The sequence below is a fragment of the Pipistrellus kuhlii genome, unplaced genomic scaffold (genome assembly GCF_014108245.1).
Source record: "Pipistrellus kuhlii isolate mPipKuh1 unplaced genomic scaffold, mPipKuh1.p scaffold_m20_p_10, whole genome shotgun sequence".
Taxonomy (NCBI): Eukaryota; Metazoa; Chordata; class Mammalia; order Chiroptera; family Vespertilionidae; genus Pipistrellus; species Pipistrellus kuhlii.
Genome location: NW_023425405.1, coordinates 24724617 through 24751407, shown reverse-complemented (window position 1 = coordinate 24751407; position 26791 = coordinate 24724617). Strand labels below are relative to the sequence as shown.

The 26791-nt window shown below is 40.0% G+C and overlaps 1 protein-coding gene across 1 annotated transcript in view; it reads right to left on the bottom strand.

Annotated features, from left to right (window-relative positions):
• The window catches only part of CNTNAP2 (contactin associated protein 2), a 1655787-nt gene that overhangs the window by 161764 nt on the left and 1467232 nt on the right, over positions 1-26791 (bottom strand). The window contains exons 16-17 of the mRNA XM_036429148.2: positions 25228-25398; positions 3477-3695 (exon numbers count right to left, since the gene is read on the bottom strand). Of these exons, the coding sequence (XP_036285041.1) occupies positions 3477-3695; positions 25228-25398 (390 nt within the window). The remainder of the gene's footprint in view (positions 1-3476; positions 3696-25227; positions 25399-26791) is intronic.

Genomic DNA, 26791 nt, shown 5'->3' with positions numbered 1-26791 from the left:
GGAAGATGTCTGAGCTAAATGAGTTGAACCTGGACATTTCTCATTCAAAAAGATTTCTAATCTTTTCTATGGGCCACTTAGGAGCCACTCTCAGCTCTCTTGAACTTTGACCTCCTTCTTAAACTAACCCAAGAACAGTTACATGCTCTGGCATGGCTGAAACTGACTGCAAATTCACCTTTCCATCAGCCATCTGCCCTGCATAGTCCTGAATTCTATGGCTCATGCTTGCCAACTCTCTGGCCAGCTCCTAGGCTGGCCATGGGGCTCCAGGCCTCACAGCCAGGCACCATGATCAGTGGCCAGAGCCCTGAACTCCCTGCAGGTGTCTGTGCTATAAAGGGCTTTGGCTCATTCCAGCCTGGTGTTGTTCATGCTTAGATAATGACTTTGAGCATCTCTGCTGCTCTCCAAACACAAGGAAAAATCTGTCCCAGGGCTGACCGAGGCTGCCACCCTGAGCACAGTTCTGAGTCTGTGGGCTGGCTGAGGCAACCATGGAGGAGGTGAACATTACATGGAAGAAGAAGAAAGCTGAGAGTAAAGGTAAAACACAGAGAAGGGACTCAATGCTTACTGACCATGCCCGGAACTCTGCACTGCTTCCCATGGATTGTCTCATCACATCCTCCTGAGATGCAGAAACTGTGTCTCTTTTTAACACAGAAATATTAAAGAACCTGTCAGTGGTCTCTCTGCTAGGAAGTGGCGGGCACAGGTGGAATTCAAAGCCCACATGACATTGTGGAAAGAACTGCTTGGCAGCTCAGGCCTTTTTAACCATTACTAAACACATAATCATAAATGGTTAAAATTGGAAGAAATTTTGGGAACCAAATAATCCAAATGCTTTATTAGGCAGATGAAAAAAAAAAGATGATATGAAACATTCTTTTTTCATCTAAAACTTCTCCTTCCAATTATGTTTTCATAATTACTAAATTCAAAGGACACTTTCTAGTCTAATTTATGACAATAAAGAACAACACATGTTCTTTAGGGAATCTCACAAAACTCCTGTGACCCCCATCCCAAGTTTTTCCTTTCCTTGCTTGTCCTGTCTGTTCCTCTTTATTCTTCTTCCTGATATACTGTCTTTTTGCCTGTCCCTTATGATTAATTATTTTATCTAATTCAGCCCCAGCCCAGTATTACTCTCTTTTTATAAGTTGTTCTTGTTTAAACAAATCAAAACTTTTCCAAGATCATAATAAATGTTTCACCTCACCCTCTCTTGCGTTATGACTTTACTCAGTCTCCAAATTCCATAAAGACAACTATAGTTAGTGAACAGGAGGTGATAACAGTAAAGTTGGACTTCTATATCCAGGGACAAGTTAAAAAACAAACAAACAAAGAAAAACTGGTCAATTAGGGTAGAACCTAACCAGCCTGCTTGGGACTAACAGGGTTTTGGAAGAAACTTGTCTTAGGTAATCTGGGCAGGACATATTGATAAAGTGAACTTAGCTCACAATATTTAGCAGGAATCAGCGAACCTGGTATTTACCTCATACAAAATAATTTAAAAACAATCTAATTTTGAGAACTATAAATTGAGGGAAGGATTTGGAAGGGACTAATTCTAGTTGGCATGGAGGAGTCAGTATTTTACTTCACAGTCCAGGCTTCTTTCCTGGCCCCTGGCTGACATGGCCTTTTAACAAGCCAGTCTTACCTCCAAAATGAATGGACTAAGCTAACGCCCTGTAGTTGGCCCACATCACAGCAAACAGGTGGATATCCAAGTTTACCTTCCTTTTTGTGACTTTTAATATTTCCTTTCTTAAAAAATTATCTTTATAGATATCTTCCTCTTCCTCCCCATGGACCACCCGACTCACACCTGCCCCCAAATGTAGGCCTTCACCACACTATTGTATTTGTCCACAGGTTATGCATAGATACATATAAATTCTTTGGTTAATCTCTTCCCACCCCCACCCCCATCCCTCTGAAATTGGTTAGTCTGCTCCATGCTTCCATATTTCTGGATCAATCTTGTTCATCACTTTATTTTGTTCATTAGTGAGATAATGTGCCTTTCTCTGACTGGCTTATTTCACCTAGCATAATTCTCTTCAGGTCTCTCCATGCAGTCTCAAAGGGTCAGAGATTTTCTTTTTTTTACAGCTGCATAGTATTTCATTGTGTAAATGTACCACATCTCTATCCACTCATCTATGGATGGATATTTGAGCTGTTTCAGATCTTAGCTATTGTAAATTTAATGTTTTTAAAGCATCTCCACACAACTAGGAAAGACACTGTGGGCTCTCTGGCCCTTGTTAAAATGAACTGATCCCTGGTGAGTCTCTGCTGTAGGGCATTGGGAGTTATTAATATGGGCAGCAACCCAGTCACATCTGCTTTTGCTTGGTCTGAACCTTTCAAGTTGATCAACTTGCTGAACTGACCCCTAGAAACTCAGAGAGAGTGAGGGGGGTGTCTAAGTATAAGGTGGAATCTGGCCTCAAAGTCCTTCAAAGTTTTTTGTTTGTTTGTTTGTTTTTTGTTAATTTCACCTAAGGATTATTTTTTTTTTCCATTGACTTTTTTAGAGAGAGTGGAAGGGAGGGGGAGAGACCGAAAGAGAGAAAAACATTGATGTGAGAGAGACACATTGATTGGCTTCCTCCTGCATGCACCCTGACTAGGATGGGGACTGAGCTTAAAACCAAGGTATATTCTCTTAACTGGAATTGAACCAGAGACCCTTCAGTCTTCAGGCTGAAACTCTAAATAGTGAGCCAAACTAGCTATGGCCAAACCTGCTTTCTTTTAATTCAACAGAGAGGAAATGGCTAATTTTCTAAACTGTTAGTTTTTTCAGGAAAAAAAAAATTAAAATTGAACAAGCTGTGGAAATAGGACTTGATATGAAGTAGTGTCAGGTCCAGCTGGACCAGGTCAAAGCAAAGACAAACTGTGAGGCTGAACCTACTTCTTGCACAGGCTGCTTAACAGTTTGCTGCTTAAATTTTGTCCCAGTGTTGACCTTTTTCCAATGTAGGAGGAATCTTTGCAAGAAGTCTAAAGGAAGGAATGGGCTTCTATTTATCATTGCAAGCAAACCTGAATTTAGAGAGCCCATATTTCCTCCTTCATCCCTCCACCCCTCCTTTCCTTCCTTCCTTTGCACAGTACCAATGTTCCAAATTATCAAAGGACTTTGTACAGTTCTAAAACCACAAACCTAAAGTTGAATAGGTTAGAGACCTCAGAGATGTCCCGGGCTCCCCTCTGGTTCTGTAGACAAGGACTGTGAGCCCTAGACAGTGGGAAGTGGGACTGGACATCGTCTCTCAAATCCTCTCTCTCATTCCATTCTGTCTGGGGAGAGACTACAAGAGGCCTAGATAATTACTTTTAGAAAGATCTCTTGCAAAGCACTCCATAAAGGGCTTTATTTTTTTCCATTGTGAACGTTAGTAAAACCAGTGGAGGGGAAAGACGGTGGCCTTGACATTACTCACCCACAAACAGCTGGCTGTAGAGTTCCAGGCGGGTGTGACCCTCTGTCGGGGCCTTCCGGATCTGCTGTGGCAGCCGATCCACCTGCAGGCTGGCCTGCTTGACGTTCCTCTCGGCGGTGACCCGGTGCCACTGGTCATCATTGAGAGGTGTGGGCGACCTCACCACGATCTCCACGGGCCCATTTCCAACATCAAATGAAAAGGACACTTCCGTGGCAGCTGGAGAAGCAGAAAGCATGGGAAGCATGTGAATATTCTCCCTCGAGATACCAAAGAGCAGAAGAGAAACAAAATAGGGTGAGAAAAATAATCTAAGCTTGTTACTGCCTATAAAGGTCCATGAAAAACAATCATTTGAATAAGGATCAATAAGGATTAATAACCAAGGGGAGGAAGACAGACTTGGTATCAGGGGCCAGGCATGTATTTATTTTCTTTATCTTTAGAGGCTTATGGAGAAGTTACCATTGTTGACTCTAGATAAGAAAACTGAGGTCTGGAAAAGTTAAGCACATATAGAGTGTCTTAGATTTCATGAATAATGAAGTTGGGATGTGAACCCAGGCTTGCCAGGTTTTTAAGAGCCTGGATTTAAAAAAAAACAACACACTTTTTAATTTTATTTTATTGATTTCAGAGAGGAAAGAGAGTGGGGAGGGAGGGGGAGAAGACACACACACACACACACACACACACACACACACAGAGAAAGAGAGAGAGAGAGAGAGAGCGCTCAATGATGAGAGAGAATCATTGATCGGCTGCTTCTTGCATGCCCCTCACACCCACTGGGTGTTGAGCCCACAACCCGGGCATGTGCCTGGCTGGGAATCAAACTGTGATTGCAGATCTCTCAACCATGGAACTCACTGGATGGGCCAGAGCCTGGATTTTTGATTCTATACCCAATATTACCCTATTTTTAAAAAATGTATTTTTATTGATTTCAGAGAGGAAGGGAGAGGGATAGAGAGACAGAAACATCAATGAGAGAGAATCATTGATTGGCTGCCTCCTGCATGCTCCCTACTGGCATGTGCCCTTGGCTGGAGTTGAACCTGGGATCCTTCAGTCTCCAGGCTGATGCTCTATCCACTGAGTAAATCCAGCTAGGGTCTAATCTAACTCTTCAATAACTCCCAGAAAGAGCTTAATAAAATACCCTTTTCCTCCTCCATCCCCAGAGATCCTGGCTCAGTTGGTCTGGTGAAGGCATTGGTATTTTTTAAAGCTCCCTGGAAAAATATTAATAGAGAGCTACTGCTTTTGGGGAATTCACAAAACTTCTTTTCATTAATCTAATCATTGCAGTTCCTACTGGAAGTGAGGGAGTCATGAATTGTTGATGAATGTCAATAAAGGTGACCTGTATCTCCTCAGACTATGTGAGGCTGTGTGGAAGGCAGTTCCACATCCCGGCCAACTAACCTCCTTTTGGGAATCATTTATTGCTTCCCTGGGTCATCCCCCCCCCCCCCCCCCCCCATGATGCAGTACCCTCCAGCACTGACCACATCAATCTTTTTCATAGATCTGCTGCAAATGAGTCTTTTTCTGCAATAAACCACCAACAATAGAAAATGGATTCCATGGTTGCTTAGACTATTTTGCTTGTAAGCAGTTTTCCTGCTTCACATTTCAGTTGTGTGTTTTTTGTTTTGTTTTATTTTTTTTAAAGTTCTCAATGTTTTACAAACATGGTTTCTAAATGTATATTTTTCTTGCAATCAGCAGGAGAGGCAGCACATATCCCTAGTTTCTCAGGCTTGGCGAATTCTTTTCCATCTTAAAGAGGTGGCCCACCAGATTTTCTAACTTTGCTCATAAAGAGATTTAGCCCCTCTATCTACCATTAAGCCTTGGCCTAATCTCTAAGCAGTTTAATTTTCTTTTTCAGGCTAATGGAAAATTCCGCTTCTCCGGACTGGTACCATTTTGAGATGATGTCACAAGCAATCAAACTTCTAATTTAAAAACCACAGTAGGCCAGATTCTGCCAGGACTTGGACTGTTCCCTGCCTCTGGGTCAGGCCCCTCTGAAAGCTGCATTAACATTACTGAGCTACACGGATATTAGATGCGGAGCTCAATTTAATCAACCTAATTGTGCTGAGGAATTTTGATCTATTATGTCACCAGAAAGGGAACTTTAATTTCAACACCTGTGGCAGTTCCTGCACACACTCTAGTGAAATACCTCCTGCAAATTAGGAGCTCCTGCCTCCAGGAGTCACTGTGACTCAATGGAGGCCCGTGACCTTCATCAAGGTTTCTAAGGAAGTAAGAATGCAGGTTGATAACCCTCTGACTCATCCACTGGAAGATTTTTCCCTGTCTTTCTGGTATAGTTAAGGGGGAAAAAGCATCCCCAGTCTTAATATTGAATCTGTTATGTTCTTGTAGTGCTATGTTTTAGCAGATGCATTTTAAAATGTAAGTTGTCAGAACAGCAAGAGCACAAGATTTCCTGAGCTAAGCGGAAAAGATTGTTTCATTTTAAAGATATGAACAGCCATCAGGGAAATAGAATCTAGGGATAAATTGAGTTTAACCCTAAGGTTTGACTCGGAGGGACAGATGCTGCTCTAATTTCCTCTCCTCCTGCTTTGATGAATTCTTGTCCAAGTCTTTAAGTGCTACCATTTAGAGAAACTCTGAGGAGCAGAAGTTAACTGGGACATACACATATTTTTCTCAGCTTGTCACACTGGATCTCCTGTTTCTTCCTCTGGACTATGGCTCTTCTTAACATCAATATTTCTTTCTAGAGAAGCAAATTCTGCTGTAGCTTAGTCAGGGGACAATGAGAGAGAGTCAGAACCTCAAGACTGAGGTCCTCTGGGGGCATAACCCTCCTTAAAGAGCCTTCATTTGGGTTTTGCTGAAGCAATATTCAGTTTCAGCACACTCCTCTTCCCTTCAGGTGCTTCCTGGGGAAGGAGACTGCAAGGCCAGTGTGGGAGCCAAGGAAAGAGTTCCCTTTTCTCATCATTCCATGAGTCTCTGACATTGCTAAGGGATGCCTTTGAGAAACCCCATCTCCCAGGCAAATGGCAAGCGCACTTTAAAAGCTTCTGAGTTCAGTGTGTGGCTGGCTGATTGCTTCTGGTTTTCTGGGTGAGAGGAACTGACATTTTAAAAGAGGTAATTACAGAGAGAGTTAGAGAGTGTATAAAAGGGAGGCAGCATGAAAGACACCAGAGCCAGTGACTCTGTCCTGCTTAATGTGCGTCTCCAGTTGTAGACGAAGTGTTGCCTGTTTCTGCCCATGGAAAAGGAATTTCTTCCATACTGAAAATATTCTTATTTTCAGAAGAAAGTATTTGGGACTTGGATGTATCTTGTGTGTTTCATTGGAAAGAACACTGTAGCAAACACTAAGAGTTGCCTTTCCATTAGTATCAAGAATGAGGAAGCATCTGAGATTTATCCTACTTGCAACCAAACATGTTGGCCTGCATAGCTCCATAGATGCTGGCTGAAGACAGGAGACACATGGGCCAGATACAAAGGACTTTTCTTATTCACACTGAACAGGCAACATGAACTTCTTGTCCACATGGGTTTCCCATAGTCCCACCGGGGTATGTGAAACAGCCTAGATGGAGTTTGTATCAAGAATTCTGAACTTAGGGAACCACAGTCTTTTCAAAAGGCTGCCAGCAAACCTGCTCAACTATTGCCCTGAGGAGACACATGAGCTTTTTTATCCTGGTCAGAAAATAAATCTGTCATCTGCTTTGCAGCAAAACACTATCTTCCAAGGCTGTCACCTATACAAGTATCCTTGAAAGGGTATAAACAAAGCTATCACTGCTTCTTGCTCAGAAGTCAAGCAGAAATGGGAGAGACTCCATGGAAATTCCCCAACAATTAGCCACTCCCCACCTTTCCTTTGTGAACTCACCCAGTTTTGCCCAGCCATCTATGAGCTTCCACAGAATCTTATGCATCATATAAGAATAACCCCACACTAGGCCCAGAGGGTGAATTTGGATTTGTCTAAGTCAAATGTGCCAATTCCATGCTCCTCAAAAGAAAACTCATTAGGATGGGACATATTATGCTCTCCTGGCCAGTAAGACATGAGAGGAATTCTTGAGGGGGCTGTTTGGGATAAGTTTCTTAGCTCATAAAAGAAATAAATAGTCAGTCTCTTTCTGCCCCTTTTGTCTTGAGTAAAGGTTGTGGTTCCTAATGTTGCTGACCCCACCTTGTAAACACTAAACACCAAGAAGAACATGGAGGTCAATGGGATGGTGACTTGAGTCTTTGGTGACATTGCTAAAGCCCTAAATTATTCCTTCAGCAACCTCAAGACTTCTTATGAAAGATAAATGTTATTGTTTAAGCCATTTTCATTGCACCTGAATGCATCTTAACTGATATAAAGGAGGGTTTAGCAACCAGTATATTTGAGTATTCTAGTCTTTGGCTTTTCACCTTTTTTCGGCCCCAATTTATTGGTTTATGAAATGAGAAGTACACCAATAGCTTTCCAGTTTCTGTGTCCAAAATTTGTTTGAAAAACTGGTCTAAATGATCCCTAAGCTTGCTTCAAATGCCATCATCCTATGATCTAATTTCCAAAGATTCTAAGAGAAATAATAAAATTAAATACAGCTAGTCTTAATGTTAGTTTTTGATATTACATCACTATAGGGAGAAAAGAAACATCAAAAGAGAAATGCATGAGGCGGCACATTGACATCAGAAACAAGTATAGATAACAGAAATTAACTTTTGAATACACCTGGGTCATGACTTCCTCTGAGTGATAAAACAATGAACTGGACAGAACCATGGACAGCTCTTGGTATTCTTCCTCCTCTCCTATTCATTCCAGCAGGTGGTGCTATTTGCTCTCATTCTTACTTAAGTCTCCTCAAACAAATCACTCCAGGTTTAATGTATTCAGTGACAAATTTAACAACTGACCAGAATAGTATACTTCTGGGCTCTGAATTCTCCCAGCAGGTCAGGTAACATTTAGACATCAGACTCAAAGTGTCAGTTGGCAGTAGCAGAAAATATTTGGTCATTCAATATAGCACAGGCAAAGAGAAAAGACAAGGAAAGCAAGCTACACACAGTAAGCACTGGCTAACACTGCTGCAGTTTCGATAATGATTTGTTCCTTCCATTCTAAGATGAAGTTCAAGGATGGAAAAATTCCAAAGGGATGTTCTGAACAAAATCTCCTTTAGCCATACAACAAAACTGGTAATAGACAGCCGATATTTTAGCCTCACTCTAAAGTGAAGAATGCTATGAATATATATTCTGTTTTCTTTTTTTATGGAAAAAAAGGGCAAAGTGTACACCAGGAGACAAAATAATATATGCACCATGAGAGAGTTATAAGTAGGCAAAGTAGGAAGGCTGAAAATGAGGTCTCTGTTGGAGTCAGACAAACGAGGTAGGGAGGAAGAAGCAAAGGGAATATCTATGTTCCCATCTTAGTCTAGGTGTCCCACCTGTGCCTTAGATGCCATACTTCTTCTCTCTCAAGGACATCACTGCAGCAATTTCCCCTCTTCTACAGCATCAATACTTTTTGTATGTCTCTAATCCTCCCAGCCACCATCACAAAAACACTCTTAACCTATTAGCTACTTTTCTTGCTCCCCATTGTTGCCAATTCCTCATTAGCACTGCCCGCACAGAGACTTCTGTCTCCATATCTGTGTCTTCTCCTCTGTCTTTCTCTAACCCCATCACCTGAAGCTTTCTCTAGCACTTCATCATGAAGATGTTCCTGCCTTGGGGCCTTAGCACTTTCTGTTCCTTTTACTCAACTAACTCTATGGCCCCTCATTTATCTTTCTGTGCACAAGGCCTCATATTAGAGATTCCTTTCCTAAGCATTCTATGTTAAACAGAAAACCCCTCTCTCAGCTGCCTTTTCCCCTTTATCCTGATTTTTTTGAATTACCATCTGGCACAATATGTATATGTGCTTCTGGCCTCACTAAAACAGAAGCATTTTTCTATTTTGTTTATGTTTGCTACATCCTCAGTATGTGGAACAATGCCTGAACTCAACAGTTTGTAAATTAATGAACGAATGAATGAATCAAAGAAGGAGTAGGAATATTCCTGCCAAGGAAGCCAAACAATTACAAAATAGGTACTCTAAAAAAAGAAATCCACACATTTTCCTAAAGGAACCCATAATTTAGCACACTAGCATATATAAGAAATGCTACTTTATATCCCACAAACATCTTGCCTAAGAATGTAAGGTAACAATGTACAGGGTGGGTTGAAACTAGGTTTACAGTTGTTCTTATGGAAACTAATGCAATAATTAATAAATAATATGAGAATAGACTGTGTTTCACATGCTCACAGCTGTAAAGCCATTTTTCCCCATCCTGTATATTTTCTCAGTCTAAGGGCTTGATACATTACTTATGTCTGTTGCAAACAAAATGCAGTAAATATTCTTTCAAAATATGTGACATTTAAGGAGCAAAAGTTTGGCCTAGAAAACCAAAGCAGCATTTTCTCTCATTTCTACATCTCATGCTATTTTCATCATTCTATTCATAGGAACAACAAGGACATTGCTTGGACCACAATTATTCAAATTTTAGGCAAAGGACCTTGGATCATAATTTCTCAAATTCTAGCCTACACAGAACATGCTGATGAAACATGCTGAAAATGAAGTATTTCAAGACTCCTCTCAGAGAGTTCCGATCAGTTGAGGCAGGACCCTGGAGTCTATCTTTGGTTGGTGCTAGGTGACTCCAAACCAAGTGGCCCTAGAATCCCACCTAAGAAACACTGGGATTGACATGTTTCCTTTTAGCAGGAAGGTCTGAGGAATCTCTCTGGCTTCCTTGTCATCAAGACAAAGATTTTCACCCTAACCGGTATGCTCAGTGGATAGAGGTCTGGCCTGTGGACTGAAAGGTCCAAGTTGGATTCCAGTCAAGGGCATGTACCTTGGTTGTGGTCACATCCCCAGTAGGAGGTGTATAGGAGGCAGCTGATCAATGTTTCTAACTCTCTTCCTCTCTATAAAAAAATCAATATAATGTATTGAAAAAAAAAAGACAAAGATTTTCAAACTGTGTGGTAAAAAGTTTAACCTTGTTCAAAGAGAGATCTAGCTGTTGCCCTTGACTTTGAGAAGGTAGTATCTGAACCCTTGAAATGTTATGTCTGAGATAAATATCTTTGCTTGAGAGCCCTGGGTCATGTCAGAGTCTGTGATGTAATTTTAGGTGAGGGCTGACCACCCAGATAGACAGAGGATGTGATATAGGGTGAAGTTTTGGATCACACAGTTCAATCTCTTATTAGTTGGGGAAGGACCCAGGAGTCTGTCTTTGAAATAACTGGAAACTGAGGCCAGCTATGTGGGCTGTCAACCATTCCTATGTAATGGAGCCTGAATAAAGATTCTTAACACCAAGGCTTATGGGAGCTGTCTTTGTTGGCAGTCCTCCGTGGATACTGTCATAATCAATTCTGGGAAAGTAACGGGACTGTGATTCCATAGGAGGGGCACACCTGGAAGGTTGGCATCTGGTACTTTTTCTAGTTTTTGCCCTCTGTGCACCTTCTCTAGTCTGATTTGAATCTGTTTTCTTTTCCTGTAATAATGGTAGCCATGATTAAGTCCAGCCACCTTTAGTAAGTTTTGTGAGTTTTTCTAGAGAATTATCAAAACTGAGGGTGGTTTCAGGGACTCCATGAACTTGAAGTGGGTGTCAGAAGTGTATGCAAACTTGTGAGGGCTGCAGTTTTTCTAAGTTTGCAGTTGGTCTAATTCTATGCAAAACCAAAACTAAAACCAAAACAATCACTTCTGTTTAGAAGGGTGTGACGGAAGTCAGCAATGTTAAGACTAAAAGACTTCCTAGAATGGAGTCCAATTTCCAAACTCAGCTTCTCTGCCTGCATAAGAAAATTAAGTCTAAATGCTGACATAATGAGAACTAAGTACAGAGCTTCTGATATTCTAACCATACCGCACCGCCTTTCAAATTATGCAAGAAAGAAAAATAACTTATTTTTCCTTTAGTACAGTTTTAGTTAGAAGTTTTTGGAGCCAAATATGCATATTCACACCTAAAAACTCCATGTCAAACACATCTGAAAATGAACACTGGCAAGGAAAATTTATTTGAAGTCTTTTGGAAATTCTTCAAGGAAATGCCTAGAGCTTTAGAATCAATGCTATGAATTTATTTTTAAAACCTCTGGTATGTTGCTAACCTCTTGAGTATGAGAAATATTTCTCTATATGTATTTTGGCCTTTAAGCTTTTTATTATAGTGAAGAAAATAACTTCCCAAACAAAGGCATCCATGGAGAAAAGGAAGCAAAAGGGAGTTACTATTGCCCACATAGAAACAGAGAGCTTCTCTTTAAAATGCAAAGCCTTTCTAATTTCAGTTTTCTCCATGCATTTCACCAACTTCTGAGAATAGCTTATTGAATATTAATGGACCTACATGATTGAAAAAGGAAAAAGACAAAAACCTTTCCAAAATGACGTGTGGCTTGAAACAGCACCTGTCCTTGGTGAGGTTTTAAATGTCCTTGTGTTTGGAATCAGTAGAGACTTGCTGGGCAGGGAGGGACCAGTTTAGAAGAGTAGATCAAAGTCCCAGATGGTGACTAAGAGGAGACAGCATTGGTGATAAATGGAATTGCAGAAGCTGATTTAGAGAAATTGTGAGATTGGATGCCTACAGATTCTCCAGAGATGGAGAGGAGAGTGGTAAAAGAGGGGACGGATGTCAAAGTTTTCCTTTGGACCATGTCAGATTGTACAGCAAAATTAAAAGCACTCATGGAAGGAGATGTGCTTTGGAGGAGGACTAGGGGTAGTTTATGGGGTTGATTTTGGTGATATCAGAGGAGAATGGACAAGGATTTGGCGTTCAAAGGAGGTAGTAAAACTGACGCTGAAACAGCTTGAATTGGGGGAAAAAAAAAAACCTGACAGATGTTACTGTGGACCAAGCTAAAGCTTCTAAGGAGACACCATACCAGTGAGTTAATGAACTATAACTTCTGAATGACTGAGCACTGGCTGGCTATGCTTATGGGGACACTCACTGGTAATGGGTAAGAGCCAAAGGCAAGGTCTTAGGAGAAAAGAATAAGGCTTTGGAAGGAGCAAGCCTGCTTGTGAGAGCCAAGAGTGATTATCCTAAGGACAACAGACAAGGAGACATCTGCTTCCTGGTTGCCATGACTAAGTTTCAGCCCAGCCTGTAGGTCCTATCAAAGGCTCTGTTTTTCTCAGCAAATTGTTCCTATATAGCATATCCTTTCATTGCTACCGTGGTGTGATTTCAGATAAGACATTTTCAAAGGGAAAAAAAAAGCCCAATGAAGATTCCATATTCTACATGTTATGGACACAGAAGAGAAAAAAAAAAAAGATTTACATACTCTGTTTTCCATTACAACACAAGGGTATTTCAACTACAGTGTATTAGCAATATTGAACAAAAAGTGGGGAAAAAGTGAAACCATGCCAACAGAGGATTTATATGGGGATGCAGAGAGATTTGAAAGAGCAGGAGCATCTCTTCCTCTTAACAAGCTACCTTAAAGTGAGAAAGACTTCTATACAAGTTCCCCTTTTCTTGGAATCTCTGCAAGAGTTGCATAACTAATATAAATGATATTAGTTTTCTCTGACTGTGATTACCTAACTTTGTTCATTATATTCTATTTAGTAGGAATGTTAGAAATGATGGGTTTTAGGTTAAATCTGAAAAATATGGGATCTCAGAATCCCACTGTTGAAATGTCCTAGAATAAAAGCTCAATTAACACTGTAGAAGAGTTAATAGAACCCGAACTCATATATTGCCTCCTCTGAAAAAAGACAGAAAAATTACTTCACAGTATCTCTTATGGCTATGCCAACCAATTTCCATTTGCATTACTCTGGAAATGGAGAATGTTAAATAATAATAATAATTCATCAAAGACTACTTTTCCTTTCCTCTCATTTCTGATGATAATAATTAAAAACATAACTTTCCTAATTACATTGCACAAATAAACATTTTGCCTCCCTAGAGATTGCATACAAGGAACACCTTAGAACTTTCTTTTTAGGGCCAGTTTGTACAAAGTTCAAACAATCATATTTACTTTTTCCCTCCACAATTTGCTGAACTAATGGGACATGGTTTCTCTCTAGAATACCTCCTTTGAGAGTAGGTTGAGCTACTTGGCAACCTCTGCCTCTGGTTGGTTTGACATACCCTCAACAAGATGAATGAATAGAATGACTGTGGGAACAGGGTCATCCATCAGGAACACTGACCCCTGGGCACATTCTGGTGTGGCCTTCCCACAGGTCTTCCATGTGTGAAATGATGGTCTGAGAATGAGTGACAGGAAGCCAGTAGATTAGAACAAAAAAGTATCTTTTAACAGTAAGGGCTCATTGGTTAAATGGAACACTTGTCAGTCAAGATAGTATGTTTCCCAATCTCTTCTAAACCATGTTCCCATATGTGACCTAACAACCTAATTATCATCTCCAGATGCTGATATACCCAGATGTAGCAGGCTGATGGGGAATAAAACAACCCCTGAAGACCTCTGATAAACATCTTCCCAGCCAATGAAATTGTGCATTGCATTCTGTAGACTGTATAATAAAAACAATAGATTTTTTGTTTTGTTTTATAAATATGAAATTATGATTTTCCAAACTACTATGCTCTCCTGGAGATTCTGATATATTATTCTCTGCCCTAAGTTGAAAACAAAAATCACTGTTGTGCAGTTTTTATAAATTTGACATGGAAATGTGTTTCTAAAATACTGTTACATGAAACAAGTAGGTTAGAAACAGTATATAGCATATGATCTCATGTTGGTAAACAATTATATAGAAGTGCATAGAAAAATGTTGGTTAAAGTATACTATATATATATATATATATATATATATATATATATATGAAAGTATATCAAACATATTTGAGATTATAGCTGATTTATTCAGTTTATTTGTTTTTGCTTCTTTGGATTTTTAAATAATTCAAAATAAGCAATATTTGTATAATTTTAGAAAAAGTTACCACTTGATAATATTCACTTCTTTTGTGAAGGTTGGTGACATTTTAAGCAACTATGTTCTATAATTTTAACAAGTGTTTTAATTAGAGGGGTTAATAAAAATGGGGGATTTCATTTAAATACAGAGAATAAAAAGGAATCAAAACCTTCTTCACTTCTTTCCTAGTTTTAAGATTCCTGAGAAGATTTCAAAAAGAGTGGTCAAACTTCATCATAGAATATTTTTTTAACAGGATGTGAATTCTTTTCCCATTAAAAATGGCTAAAAAAGAAGGGCATGCTATATTTCATAGTAAAATCCTCTCAGGTCCGAAGTGCCAGCATGTTCAGATGTTTAAACTGATGTCTACAGGAACTGGGAAGCAAGATGAGCATAATTCAGTGTTATAATTACACTTGACAGATATACACTGTTTTATTATTCACTGGCTCTGGTTGCACTTCCCTAGAAAGACCCTGCAGAATACTAAATATCAACCACTCTTCAGAAAAAGTCATTTAGCATTCTCATCAGTCCTCATCAGAGGCATCAAATTCAGAGATGCAGAAAACCAAATCTGATCATTTTAACACTATGGGCAAAGACAAGTAAAACATGATTTCCTAAGAGGTCTGAAGTCCGGTTAGCTTCCTTCTGTTAAACTCTTAACTCAGCTATGTGGTTGGGTCATTGCTTTAATGAAACATGTCCTTTAACTGGTCCCTGGGCTTTAGCTTTTCAATTCTTTTCAATTCCTCAAATGCTCCATAATCTCCCTGCTCCTTGCTTTTTGCCTAAGCTGTTTACTGGAAAGATGCCTTTATCTCATTTATTTGCCTTCAAGGCAACTCACATGCTGCATCTTCTGGAAGCCTACCTCTAAGTCTTCAGGTGAGGTTAAAGCTTACTCCTTTTAGTTGCCATGGTACATGTGGCAGAGATGGCTAAGTTTTCATGAGAAGTTTCTTTTCTTCTTCCCATAGTCACCCATAAAAGCGACCATGCATCCAAGAGCTGCCTGACCCAGTCCCCAGGCACCTACCTAGGTGGAACCATATGACTAGTTACCACCAATGGAATGAAAACAAAGAGAAGACTCTCCACCCTCCCCTTCTCTATCGGCCAACTGGACTTAGAAATTCCAAGGCTGTAGGAGAAGGTGGACCTACAGCACGAAGGGAGCCTTGATCTCAAATGGCTGTGTGGGAGGACTTCCTGATCAGAGCGTGCTGTTAGACTGCAGCAGCCACTCAAACCTGGGATTTTACCTGTCATGGCAGCTTCACTTATTCTTCAATAAGAATATTTCTGATTGCTAAATCTCTCATGACCTTGTCACATTTTTTAATTTATTTATATGCTTAAATAACTAACCAAAGGATCTTCTCCATCAGGCCACTGGGATTTTGAAGGGATGAGTTGTGATGTAATGGCCTTACTCTGGTTCCAATACCAGCTCTGTATTAAAATATTATAACAATCAAAAAATATATAGGTTGTGATATTATATTCTAACTAGGAGCCCAGCTTGTGAAAACGCGCTGCCCTGCCTGCTCACCCAGCTTTGACACCTGAACCTCTCCTTGCAGAGCTGCAGCACCGACCCCTCTGGCCTTCCCTGGCTGCTTTAAGCCCCGCCCTCAGTCCCTCCAGTTACCGTGGACCGGTCCCACCTTCTCAGGGAACCTCCCCCTCCCACCCCATCTCCAGAGCAATGTGATGGCTCAGCCCCTTCATGGCTCTGGAGGAGAGCTGGAAGCCTCCCACCTGCTGCTCTGTGCCCTTTCCCCTGTTAGTGGGCAGTGGGGTGCTCTGAATGCGAGCAGTGGGTGGCGAAGGACTGGTGAGGGGGTAGCTACAGACTCTCACCCCTGCCCTCCCTGGCACAGGATGGTCCTGCCTCCTTCAGACGCCTCCGCTTCTGCCCGCCTCTGGAGCAACGCCCTGCTGCACACACACAGGCAGCATCCTGCGTGAGATCCGTGGTTATGGAGTCCTAACCTTTGCATATTAGCTCTTTATTAAGATGATGAATTGGTGGAATCCTGTGATTCCTGGAACTATAAAGTTTTAGAGCAAAGTAAAGTGGCTGGGAGCCTGTAGACTGGTACATGCTCTTGTGAATGTCCAACCCTCCTTTACTAAACCATTAGCTGTTGTCCAAAAGAAAAGACAGGTAGCACTGTGCTTGAATCTCCTAAAGGCAAACAAGAATGTCCTTATTGAGAAGTCTGTCAAGGACAAGCTCGGCATTCAGAAATCTGGGCTGAAGTTCTTTGTTCTCCAACATTTCTATTGTATTGAACGGACTCCAGAATCTAGAACCCAGACCTCAAGCTGACACCTGCAGCTCTACTTTTCAGCTATACTTTACAAGCAAGTAAGTCCTGGCCTGTTTGGCTCTGTTGGCTGGACATTGTCCTGTGCACCAAAGGTTGCTAGTTTGATTTCCGATCAGGGCACATGCCTGGGTTGTGGGCTCCATTCCTAGTAGGGGGTGTACAGAAGGCAGTGATCAATGTTTTGCTCTCATATAGACGTTTCTCTCTCTTTCCTTCTCACTCTCTCTCTAAAAATCAATATATTTTTTTAAAAAGCAATTTTCTATGACCAGCCATGGAATATGAGCACTATTTACAATGTTATGTCTACAGACAAATAATAATAATTCCAGGTTCTGAATAACCTCTTAAAACATAGTTCCTTGGTAAATAGAGAAGTGCCTAAACTAGACAACTTCTTGAAAAGTAAAACATGAATACTATAAAGACAGAATCATCTTCCTTTCCTATTCAAGAAGAATATATTCCTATGACCTGAGTCCTATATCAGATCTTATTTAAGCCTTTATATTTCTTGTCTCCTCAGAGTTTCTATTGTCATTGCTATTAAACATTATGTGGGCCCTTCCCAGGTAGTTCAGTTAGTTATAACATCATCTGAACACTCAAAGGTTGTGGGTTCAGTTTCCAGTCAGGGCACATACTTAGGTTGTGGGCTTGATCCTGATCAGGGAACGTATAGGAGGCAACCAAATGATTTTTCTCTCTCACATCAATGTTTCTCTATTTTTTTTCCTCTTTCTCAGAATTTTCAGAAGGAGAAACTAAACAAACAATCCCATTTACCATTGTAATAAAAAAAAATTAAGATCTTAGAAATAAACTTAACCAGGGAGGCAAAGGACGTGTACTCTGAAAACTACAAGATGTTATAAAAAGAGATAGAGTAAGATATAAACAAATGAAAGAATATATCATGTTTATGGACTGGTAGAATTAACATCAATAAAATGTCCATACTACCCAAAGCAGTCTACAAATTCAATGCAATTCCTATTAAATACTAATGACATATTTCACAGATCTATTACAAGTACTCCAAAAATTTATATGGAATCAAAAAAGACCACAAATAACTACCTGTTCTTGATAAAGAAGAACAAAGTTGGAGGAATCACAATAACAGATATCAAGCTATACTATAAAGCCACTGTAATAAAAACTGCCTGGTTCTGGTATAAGAACAGGAAAACAGAACAGAGAACCCAGTAATTGACCCAAGCAATTATACTCAATTAATATTTGACAAAGGAGGCAAGAACATAAAATAGAGTCAAGGCAATCTCTTCAACAAATGGTGTTAGGATAATTAGGTAGATACATGCAAAAAAAGAGAAATAAACTAGACTACCAAGTAAACCATACACAAGACTAAACTCTAGATCACATGTGTCAAACACAAGGCCCGCGGGCCAAATCCGTCCCGCCAGGCCTTGCAATGTGGCCCACACCACGCTGTCATCACTGCACTCCGCTGCCTTTCCATCACAATGACAGTTTATGACTGTTCAGTAAACCATTCGGCCAGCAATTTAGGCTGTATTTTAGATTTTGGCCCCTTCTCTGATTGAGTTCGACACCCCTACTCTAGATAGATAAAAAAGACTTAAATGTAAGTTGTGAAGCTATAAAAATCCTAGAAGAAACCAGACGGTGCAAAAATCTCAGACATCTCTCATAGCAATATGTTTATGACACATCTCCTAGGGCAAAGGAAACTAAGGAAAAAGTAAACAAATGGGACTACATAAAATAAAAAACCTTATGCACAGCAAAAGAAACCATTAATAAAATTAAAAGGGAGCCCAATACGTGGGATAACGTATTAGGCAATGATACATCTGATAAAGGGTTAATATACAAAATATCTAAGGAACTCATACAATTTAATGGAAAGAAAATAATCTAATTTAAAAATTGGCAAAGGACCTAAATAGACACTTCTCTTGGACGTACAGATGGCCAAGAGACATATGAAAACATGCTCAAAGTCACCAGTCATCAGAGAGATGCAAATTAAAATGACAATGAGGTATCACCTTATACTTGTCAAAATGGCTATCATCAACAAATCAACAAATGACAAGAGCAGGTGAGGATGTGGAGGAAAGGGAACCCTAGCACACTGCTGGTGGGGATGCAGACTAGTGCAGCCACTATGGAAAACGGTGGAAAACGGTGTGGAATTTTCTCAAAAAATTAAATATGGATCTGGCATTTGACTCAATGATCCCACTTTTAGGAATATATCCTAGGAAACTAGAAATACAAATCAAAAAAGAATGTATGCAACCCTATGTTCATGGGAGCACAATTTACAATAGCTAAATCTGGAAACAGCACAAGTGCTAATCAATAATGAGTGGATGAAAAAGCTGTGGTACATTTACTCCAAGGAATACTATGCAGTAGTAAAAAAAAAGAATCTCTTACCATTTGAGACAGCATGGGGGATCTGGAAAGTATTATGCTAAGGAAAATAAGCTAGTCAGGGAAAGACAAGTATCCCATGATCTCACTCATATGTGGAATCTAATAAACAAAATAAACTGATGAACAAAATAGATTCAGAGACACAGAAGCTTAGAACAGACTGTGGAATTTCAGAGGGAAGGCAGAGGTGGGAGAAGAGATCAACAAAAGAGATCAATGTGTATGCATGTATAACCCATGGACACAGACAATAGGGTAGCGAAGGCCTGGGGCTGGGAACAGGGCTGGGCTAGAATTGGTCAATGGGGGGAAAAAGGGAGACAAAAGCATAGTACTTTCAACAATAAAGATTTAATTTAAAAAAATCATATCCTAGGTGAGGATAAAAACAACTATTCTGTAACTTGAGCAAAATGCCTGTCTAAAAAGGTAACTCCCTGAATTCATTTGTAATATATATATTTTTTAAAGGTTTCCAGTTGACATCAGTTGGCCAGTGCTTTGTCAAATGGCTTTAATGTAGGTGCTTGTCTGATATCTTGTAAAAGCCTAGCATTGTTGTACTGTGGCTGTCTTTGGATGGCCCTTTGAGATAGTTCTGTTTTTAGATATTTCAAGTGATTTTCCCAGTCACTTACTCAGTATATTTAAATGAAGCGTCATTCTCTGATTTATTGTATCTCTTCTTTTTTTTTTTAGAACCAGCTTTGAATTAATTGGTCCCAAGTGTCATCCTTACTTGAATCAATTCTCCAGCATTAGTAACATCCACTAACGATGGCACTGACTCGCTCTTCCTGAAGTACTTGTTTTTATAAAAACACCAAGTCTGCAGAGATGCTGTTAGCTTCTAGAATGACAGCTGTAGGGTCCCTAACCTGATTATAACTCCACATACATATTTCTACTGTTTCCATTAGTCCACATGTTTATTACTGAGTAATACCAATATACTTTCTCCTGTCCTTGTCTCAGACTGGAATTATGAATTCAAGCTCCTTTAATCTCTTCTCCCCATAGAATACCTGCTGTTTTCCAGCTGGTCAGAGGCAGGCTGATTCTAGTGGTTGGTCTTTTTGACGTTTTATCATGCCATCTTTTTGAAGAGAAAGATTCTGTGGCCTTCTCCACACAATAAATAATGCATGAAACATTAGAATCAGAGAAAATCAGAAAAAAACTCTGAAAGTTTAGCATTTCTCTATAGTAATGGCACAAAACATATTCAGTTTTCAAACACCATGTGAAGATGCTCTTTAATGAGGATGCCCATTATTTTCTAGGCAATGCACTGAATTAATTGCCTTGTAGAAATTTTGTTGTTTTTTTTAAAAAGGGAAGACTTTTTTTTTTTTTTTTTTTTTTTTTTTTTTTTTTTTAGAGAGAGAGAGGGAAGAAGGGAGAGAGAGAGAAAACAAAAACACATTGATATGTGAGAGACATCCATCGATTACCCTGACCAGGAATCGAACCCGTGGTCTCCAGTGCACAGAGTGATGCCCCAAATGAACTGAGACATACCTGCTAGAGCTACTTCTGCCTTATACATGTTTTATAAATCAAGGTGCAATAAAAAAATATTTTGCATGGGCAGGATTTCAGTAGCAGGGAAAACTTCTAAAGGTACCCTCGGAATGTGGAGAAAGAAGAGCAGGACCACAGCTCTGTAGAGAGGTGACTCTATCTGGCCAGCATAAGAAGAGTTCACAATTGCTTCTAGAAATTTTCAAATCAGCAGACATGGGTGGATCAGTAGCATCTAAAGTAGCTTGGGCAATTTTTTCTATTAGAGGACAGTCTCCTTCTAACTCTAGGATACCTACACCATATACTCAAATAGCTGTTCCTTCAGTAAGATTGACAAATAAATTTGGGTAAATTCAATGTGACTTTATTATTTACCAATTATTTGTATATCTTTTAACACTTAATAAAAATTAATATAGTAAGTAGCTGTAACATAGCACAAATTTCATTTTGAATTTATATCTCTAAACCTCCCCCCCATAATTGAAATTGAAAAGGTTTAAATCAAAAGCTGGAGAAATTTATTAAACATTTAAAAATTTACAATGGTATTGCTAGTCTGGTTTTAAAAATTTTTCTTAAAGAGGTAATTTCTTTTCTTATATATTATAATGACCAAGTTAGAATCATTCTTTAGATTCCAAAATCTTTAATATAAATTGAACTCATAGTTAGACTTGCAAAGTAGTAGAAACATTACAATAAGTAAAATTTCTGTTATTGAGGTGCTAAGTAGAAAGTTGGACAGTTGATGAGAAAAACATCTATATTGATAATGTAAGTTGGATTGGATAAGTGAGGGGAAAAATGTAGGTACTAACACCTGATTTGTATTAATAAAAACTAAGTATATATAAAAAAGATAAAACATCCTAATATCCCAAAGGCACAACAGGTCAGTGGAGTGGAATTAGGCATTCCTCATGCCTACATATGTGAAGCTCTTTTAATATAAAAAGCTGTTCTAATTCTGAAATAATGTAAGATAAATTGCCTCTAGTTTGTTTCTTCTGATTCATCATTTTCTATATATTGCAGAATGTTTTCTTCTCCTTCCCAAGCATGTGTATTACAGAAGGCTGCATCTTGGAAAATGAAAGTTGTCCCTTAATACCCTTTCTTCAGATTAGCAGGATATTAGACTGCTGCCTCCACATTTTCTTTTTTGGGAGCTATGTCTGCTAAATGCAAATGTTTTCTCTGAGTCATCCTGATATTGGGAAAAGCTCAAACGTGGTCAATGTGGATGCTTGTGCTAACGCATTACATTATTTCTGGATCATTTTCCTCAATGTCTACAAGTCAGTGAACATCCCCTTCAAAAATTTCTGCTGTGTCCTTTAAAGTCTCTTAAATTATTGAACAAAAATGAAAGCGCCACGGTTGCTATCATCAAACACTTTGGAACACTTCCTTCCTCTGATTACAGGCTACCTAACAGTTGGCATTGCAACCCTTTCCCCAGGGGCCGTCTGTACCTGAGCTAGGTGGGCAGTGGGCATCCTCTTCACCTGTTAGCACTTCTTCTATTCTTCGTCACCAGAGCCCCACTTAGCAATGTGCCCTCCTGTGACACACCCTCTCCCCATTCTTTGGCTATCATACTGTGACCCTGAGGACTACAACACTTGGCTCACAGACTTCCTGACCACTCTGCCCCTTGCTATTGGCGATAGGAGCCTCAACAGTGATGCAGGTGACCAGGCAACCAGCTCCTTGATGTTCTTAATAGCCTTTTCAAACAACCGAAGTCCCACTTGCATGGCCAAATGACGCTTCCTCAATCCTCTTATCACCCAAACTGCTTTCCTGGGAAATCCTGACTTGCCCAAGCATATCATCTCCTTCCACCTTTCACTCTATTCTTTGTCATCATTTTGATCACCAGCCCCACAATTGTGGTGGTCTTCTGCAGCTAGATCTTCCATGGTCCTCCATTTAGATTAGCACCCTATTCATGCACTTCCTTTACTCAATAAATGCCGAGTCAGCAGCTGCCACATGTCATGTGCTATTCTGCCCAAGAGATACAATGGTATACACTCTTCCATATCCCTCACTGTATCGGTGTGTGATGTAGTCACACCTTCCTGATGTGTCTGGCAGTTAGAAAACTCTCAATGGAAGTTATTTATCCATACTGCTACTTATGTGACTGTCTCCATTACTAGGTGAGGGTATTGGGTGATCTTGTCTTCATCTTAGAAATTCCAGAATCCACTCCATTGCCCCTGACACAGTAGGCGCTTAGGAAGTGATGGCCTGATAATAGAAACATGGTCGTGATTATTGTCTTGGTCAGAAAAGGGATCTAGAGAAGTCTGTAGAGCTCTCTTGAAACATTACTAGGGGCAAAAATGACAAAACTGAAGCTGTCCTAATTCCATACATCATGAGAAGTCAGGGTTCTTTGGAAAAGATAAGAATACTTGGAAAAAGAGAAGGCAGCAGGAGAAGAGGAAGACAAAATATGAGGTGGACTGACTGTACAAAATAAGCCATAGGTTGAGTCTGCAGGAGCTGAGCAGGGCTGTTGAGGACTGGACACTATGGATGACACTCATTCATGGGGTCACCAGGAGTCAGAGCTGACTCAATGGCCCATAAAATGTACAAATAGAAGCACTGCTCTTTCTATTCCTGGTTTACCTTCTTTCCAACCCAGACAAAGGTTTACAAAACTTGAGAATTTAAAGCAAGGACAGGTGAGTTCAAGCAATTCTGTAGAAAAGTATAAAATTACTCAAATATTGAATTGTCAAACTTTTTTGCCAGGAGATAATCCTGAAATACAATCCAACTAATGTGCAAGTCAGAAAATAGTTTGACTCAATTACTTTTAACTTTGGAAAGTAAAACTCTCTTTAAAGTAATTACAATGCATAATTGATGAAAAGAGAGGATTCCTATTTATTTATTTATTTATTAATTCTGGGGCTAGACTATCCTTTGTCTCATTTTCAGTCAGATCTGGCTCAGATTAGATCTACAATGAGCATTTCTGGAAAAATGATAAATTACAACTACTTCACTGAAATAAATACTTAATGAACATATATATCCCATCATCATAACAATCCCCAGAAATTACCATTTTTTTGGTTAGAAAATTGGGATTCAAAGAGATGAAGCAATTTACTCAAGAATTGGGATTCAGTCTGTGAATGCTAACTCCAAAGTTTGCACACTTTCTGTTATACCTATCCACCATTTCATACAAAGAATCCCATAGGATCTTAGCAGATAGATGTTTTTCTCAGATTCCTTCTTTTAAAGACCAGAATGCATAATGAAAATTACAAAATAAGAAAAATATTGCATCAGATATTTCTAGGACAAGGTTTTGAGATCATTGGACTAGGAGGAAGGAAACTTTCTGATGTGGGGAGGGGACAACAAAATTTTGTGGAGAGATCCCGATGGACTAGTTTCCCCTTCTGGTTGCATCTGTTGTCTTGCTGGTTCTGTATTTTTCTAATCAGTCAGCAGATTCACCAAACTTGGAAGTCTGTGGACTGTAAATTCCTAAAGCTGTACTGCTGCCCAATGAGGTGAGGGCCTTGATATGACAAAGATGGCACTTTACAGATGCAGAGAACCCCTACCTCCCACAGAGGGCATCCCCAGTGTGACCTTGTGAGGGTTTTTGGGAACCAAGGCAAATTGAGCTGAGCTAGGCAGCAACAGCCCTGCCCTGATTCTGTTAGTTTCTATTTCCTTGGCTAAATAAATTCTGAACTGAACCCTTTAGAGGGTGTATAGGTGTGGGGTCTCTTCTGGAAAGCTGCAAGTGTAAAGTTTCATCACATTACTCAGTATGACTATCCATGCTGCTTTATAAACTCAGACAGATGTTGTTTTATTATTTCTAATGCCTTTGTGTTTCTCCCCACTCTCTCATGCTTTATTCCTGGTCTCTTTACACAATTCTCTATCTACTCTTCATCCTGTCTCCTTGGACAATAAATACAAAAAGAAAACTGAAATATCCATTCTTCTCCAATTTTGTCAGAGAAATTCAGCCTCCCTCCCACCCTCCCTCCCTCCTTCCCTCTCTCCCTCTCTCCCTCCCTCCCTCCCTCCCTCCCTCCCTCCCTCCCTCCTTCCTCATACTCTATAATTTTAATCTAAATACCCACTCTTCTTCCATATTGTTAGGGTAATTTATTTTCTCTTCCTTCTTTGAAGACCTTTGCTTGGGAATCTCTGTACAGGCCTGCATCCTGTGAGCAATCCCAGGACAAGGACCTAGGTCCTTCCTCACTTTGTGTATTTACTCTTTAGCACTGTTCCTGGGGCAAAGAAGCCCTTGATGTTTGACTCCAATGACATTTGCAGTCAGGGCCAGAGCCAGCACAGAATGAGTGACAAGAGTTGATAAAGATCTTATACTCACATTTCAGCTCGAGTTTGATGAAATCCGTGTTCCCCAGATTTTCCAGAAATACTCCCTGTGGGATTAATGTTTTGAAGTAGAAAGAAATGTCAGCACTGGTTTCCCCCTGGAAAGTCGAGAAGTGCAGATAGGATGACGGATTTGGGAAAGAGGCAGCATTCCAATAATTCCCTGTGGGAAGAACAGAAAAACACATGGACCACTGACACCTTGATCTTTCCTTGAGTTTTAATAACTTTCCATGGGCAATCATCCTGTTTCCTCCCATCCTGCGGAACAACAAGCCCCATAGCCTACCTCTGGCTTTCCAAAAGTTACAATATCTTTGTGTATGAACACACAATGTTTCATTAAAGATTTAGAGTGGCCCTGTGGGGACAGTGGGGAGCAGATCCAATAGAGGTGAAATTGGGGGACACTCCTGGGGACACTGTGGGGGGTGGCGGGGCAGTGTAGAGCTCCTGCATGTGTGTTGGCCCCTTTAGTTGGTACAGGAAGCACCTGGGCTGAGCCTAGTGGGAGAGAATGGGAGCAAGGTCTTTGGTGTTCTACCCTTGCTGATCATCCACCTTTATGTGGAATCACCAGTCAGCAGCCTCTCAGAAATGGAACATAGGAGGATTACTGCTGGGGGAGTATCGCTTACTCCCTGGGGACTACAGGTGACACTCTTACCTATAAGGGGTGAGGAGTGTTGAGCTAAGCCCACTGATGGGCTCTTAATGAGCCTCTGCCCTTCAGCTCATGGAGAAGATATGTTATTGCCAGTAGCCAGTGTCCCCATGAGAAAAGTAGCTCACAGGACAAAATAAAAATACACACTGGCAAAAAAAAAAATATCACACTGGATGAGTCACATTTCATTATAACAGATGAACCAAGAATTGAAACTGAGACCAACAGCTCACTCTCAACTTGATCACCAGGGCAGAGATTCCTTTTGAATACATACAATTCTGAATACATTTACTATCACAGCTAAAGTCTAAAGTACATGAGTGTGCTTTAAAATAGTTACTAAAGCCTTCAATTTTAATGTTAAACATATGTTACAGTCACCAGATTAGGCCAAGATGGAGTCACTCATGCTAAGCCCCATGTCAGCAAACCAAAGCTTAACTAAGTTTCTATGCTCAGCTCTCCCAGAAAAGGAAGACTTAGGTCAGTCAATTAGCACTTGCTCAGCATAAGTTATCTGACCCATTCCAAGTTGTCCCTTTGGTCCATATAAGGGAAGTAACCCTGCTCTAACCAATCAGAAGATACCCAGTATAACTTTGTTTGTTTCGGCTTACTGGGACTATAAAAATCTCTGCCTTGTAAGCTCCTCAGAGCTCATTTCTACCTGCTAGAATGGATGCTGCCCAATCCATGAATTGCTGAATTAAATGCCTACTAGATCAGCAAATTGTCTGTAGAAAATTTTCTTTTAATGCCTAAAATGTACCGTATTTTCTGGCATATAAGATGACCCCCTAATTTTACAGTTAAAACATAGGTTTAGGCCTATATTCGCTGTATAAGACTACCCCCCACTTCTGAGGCAACACCAGTTCTTTTTTTA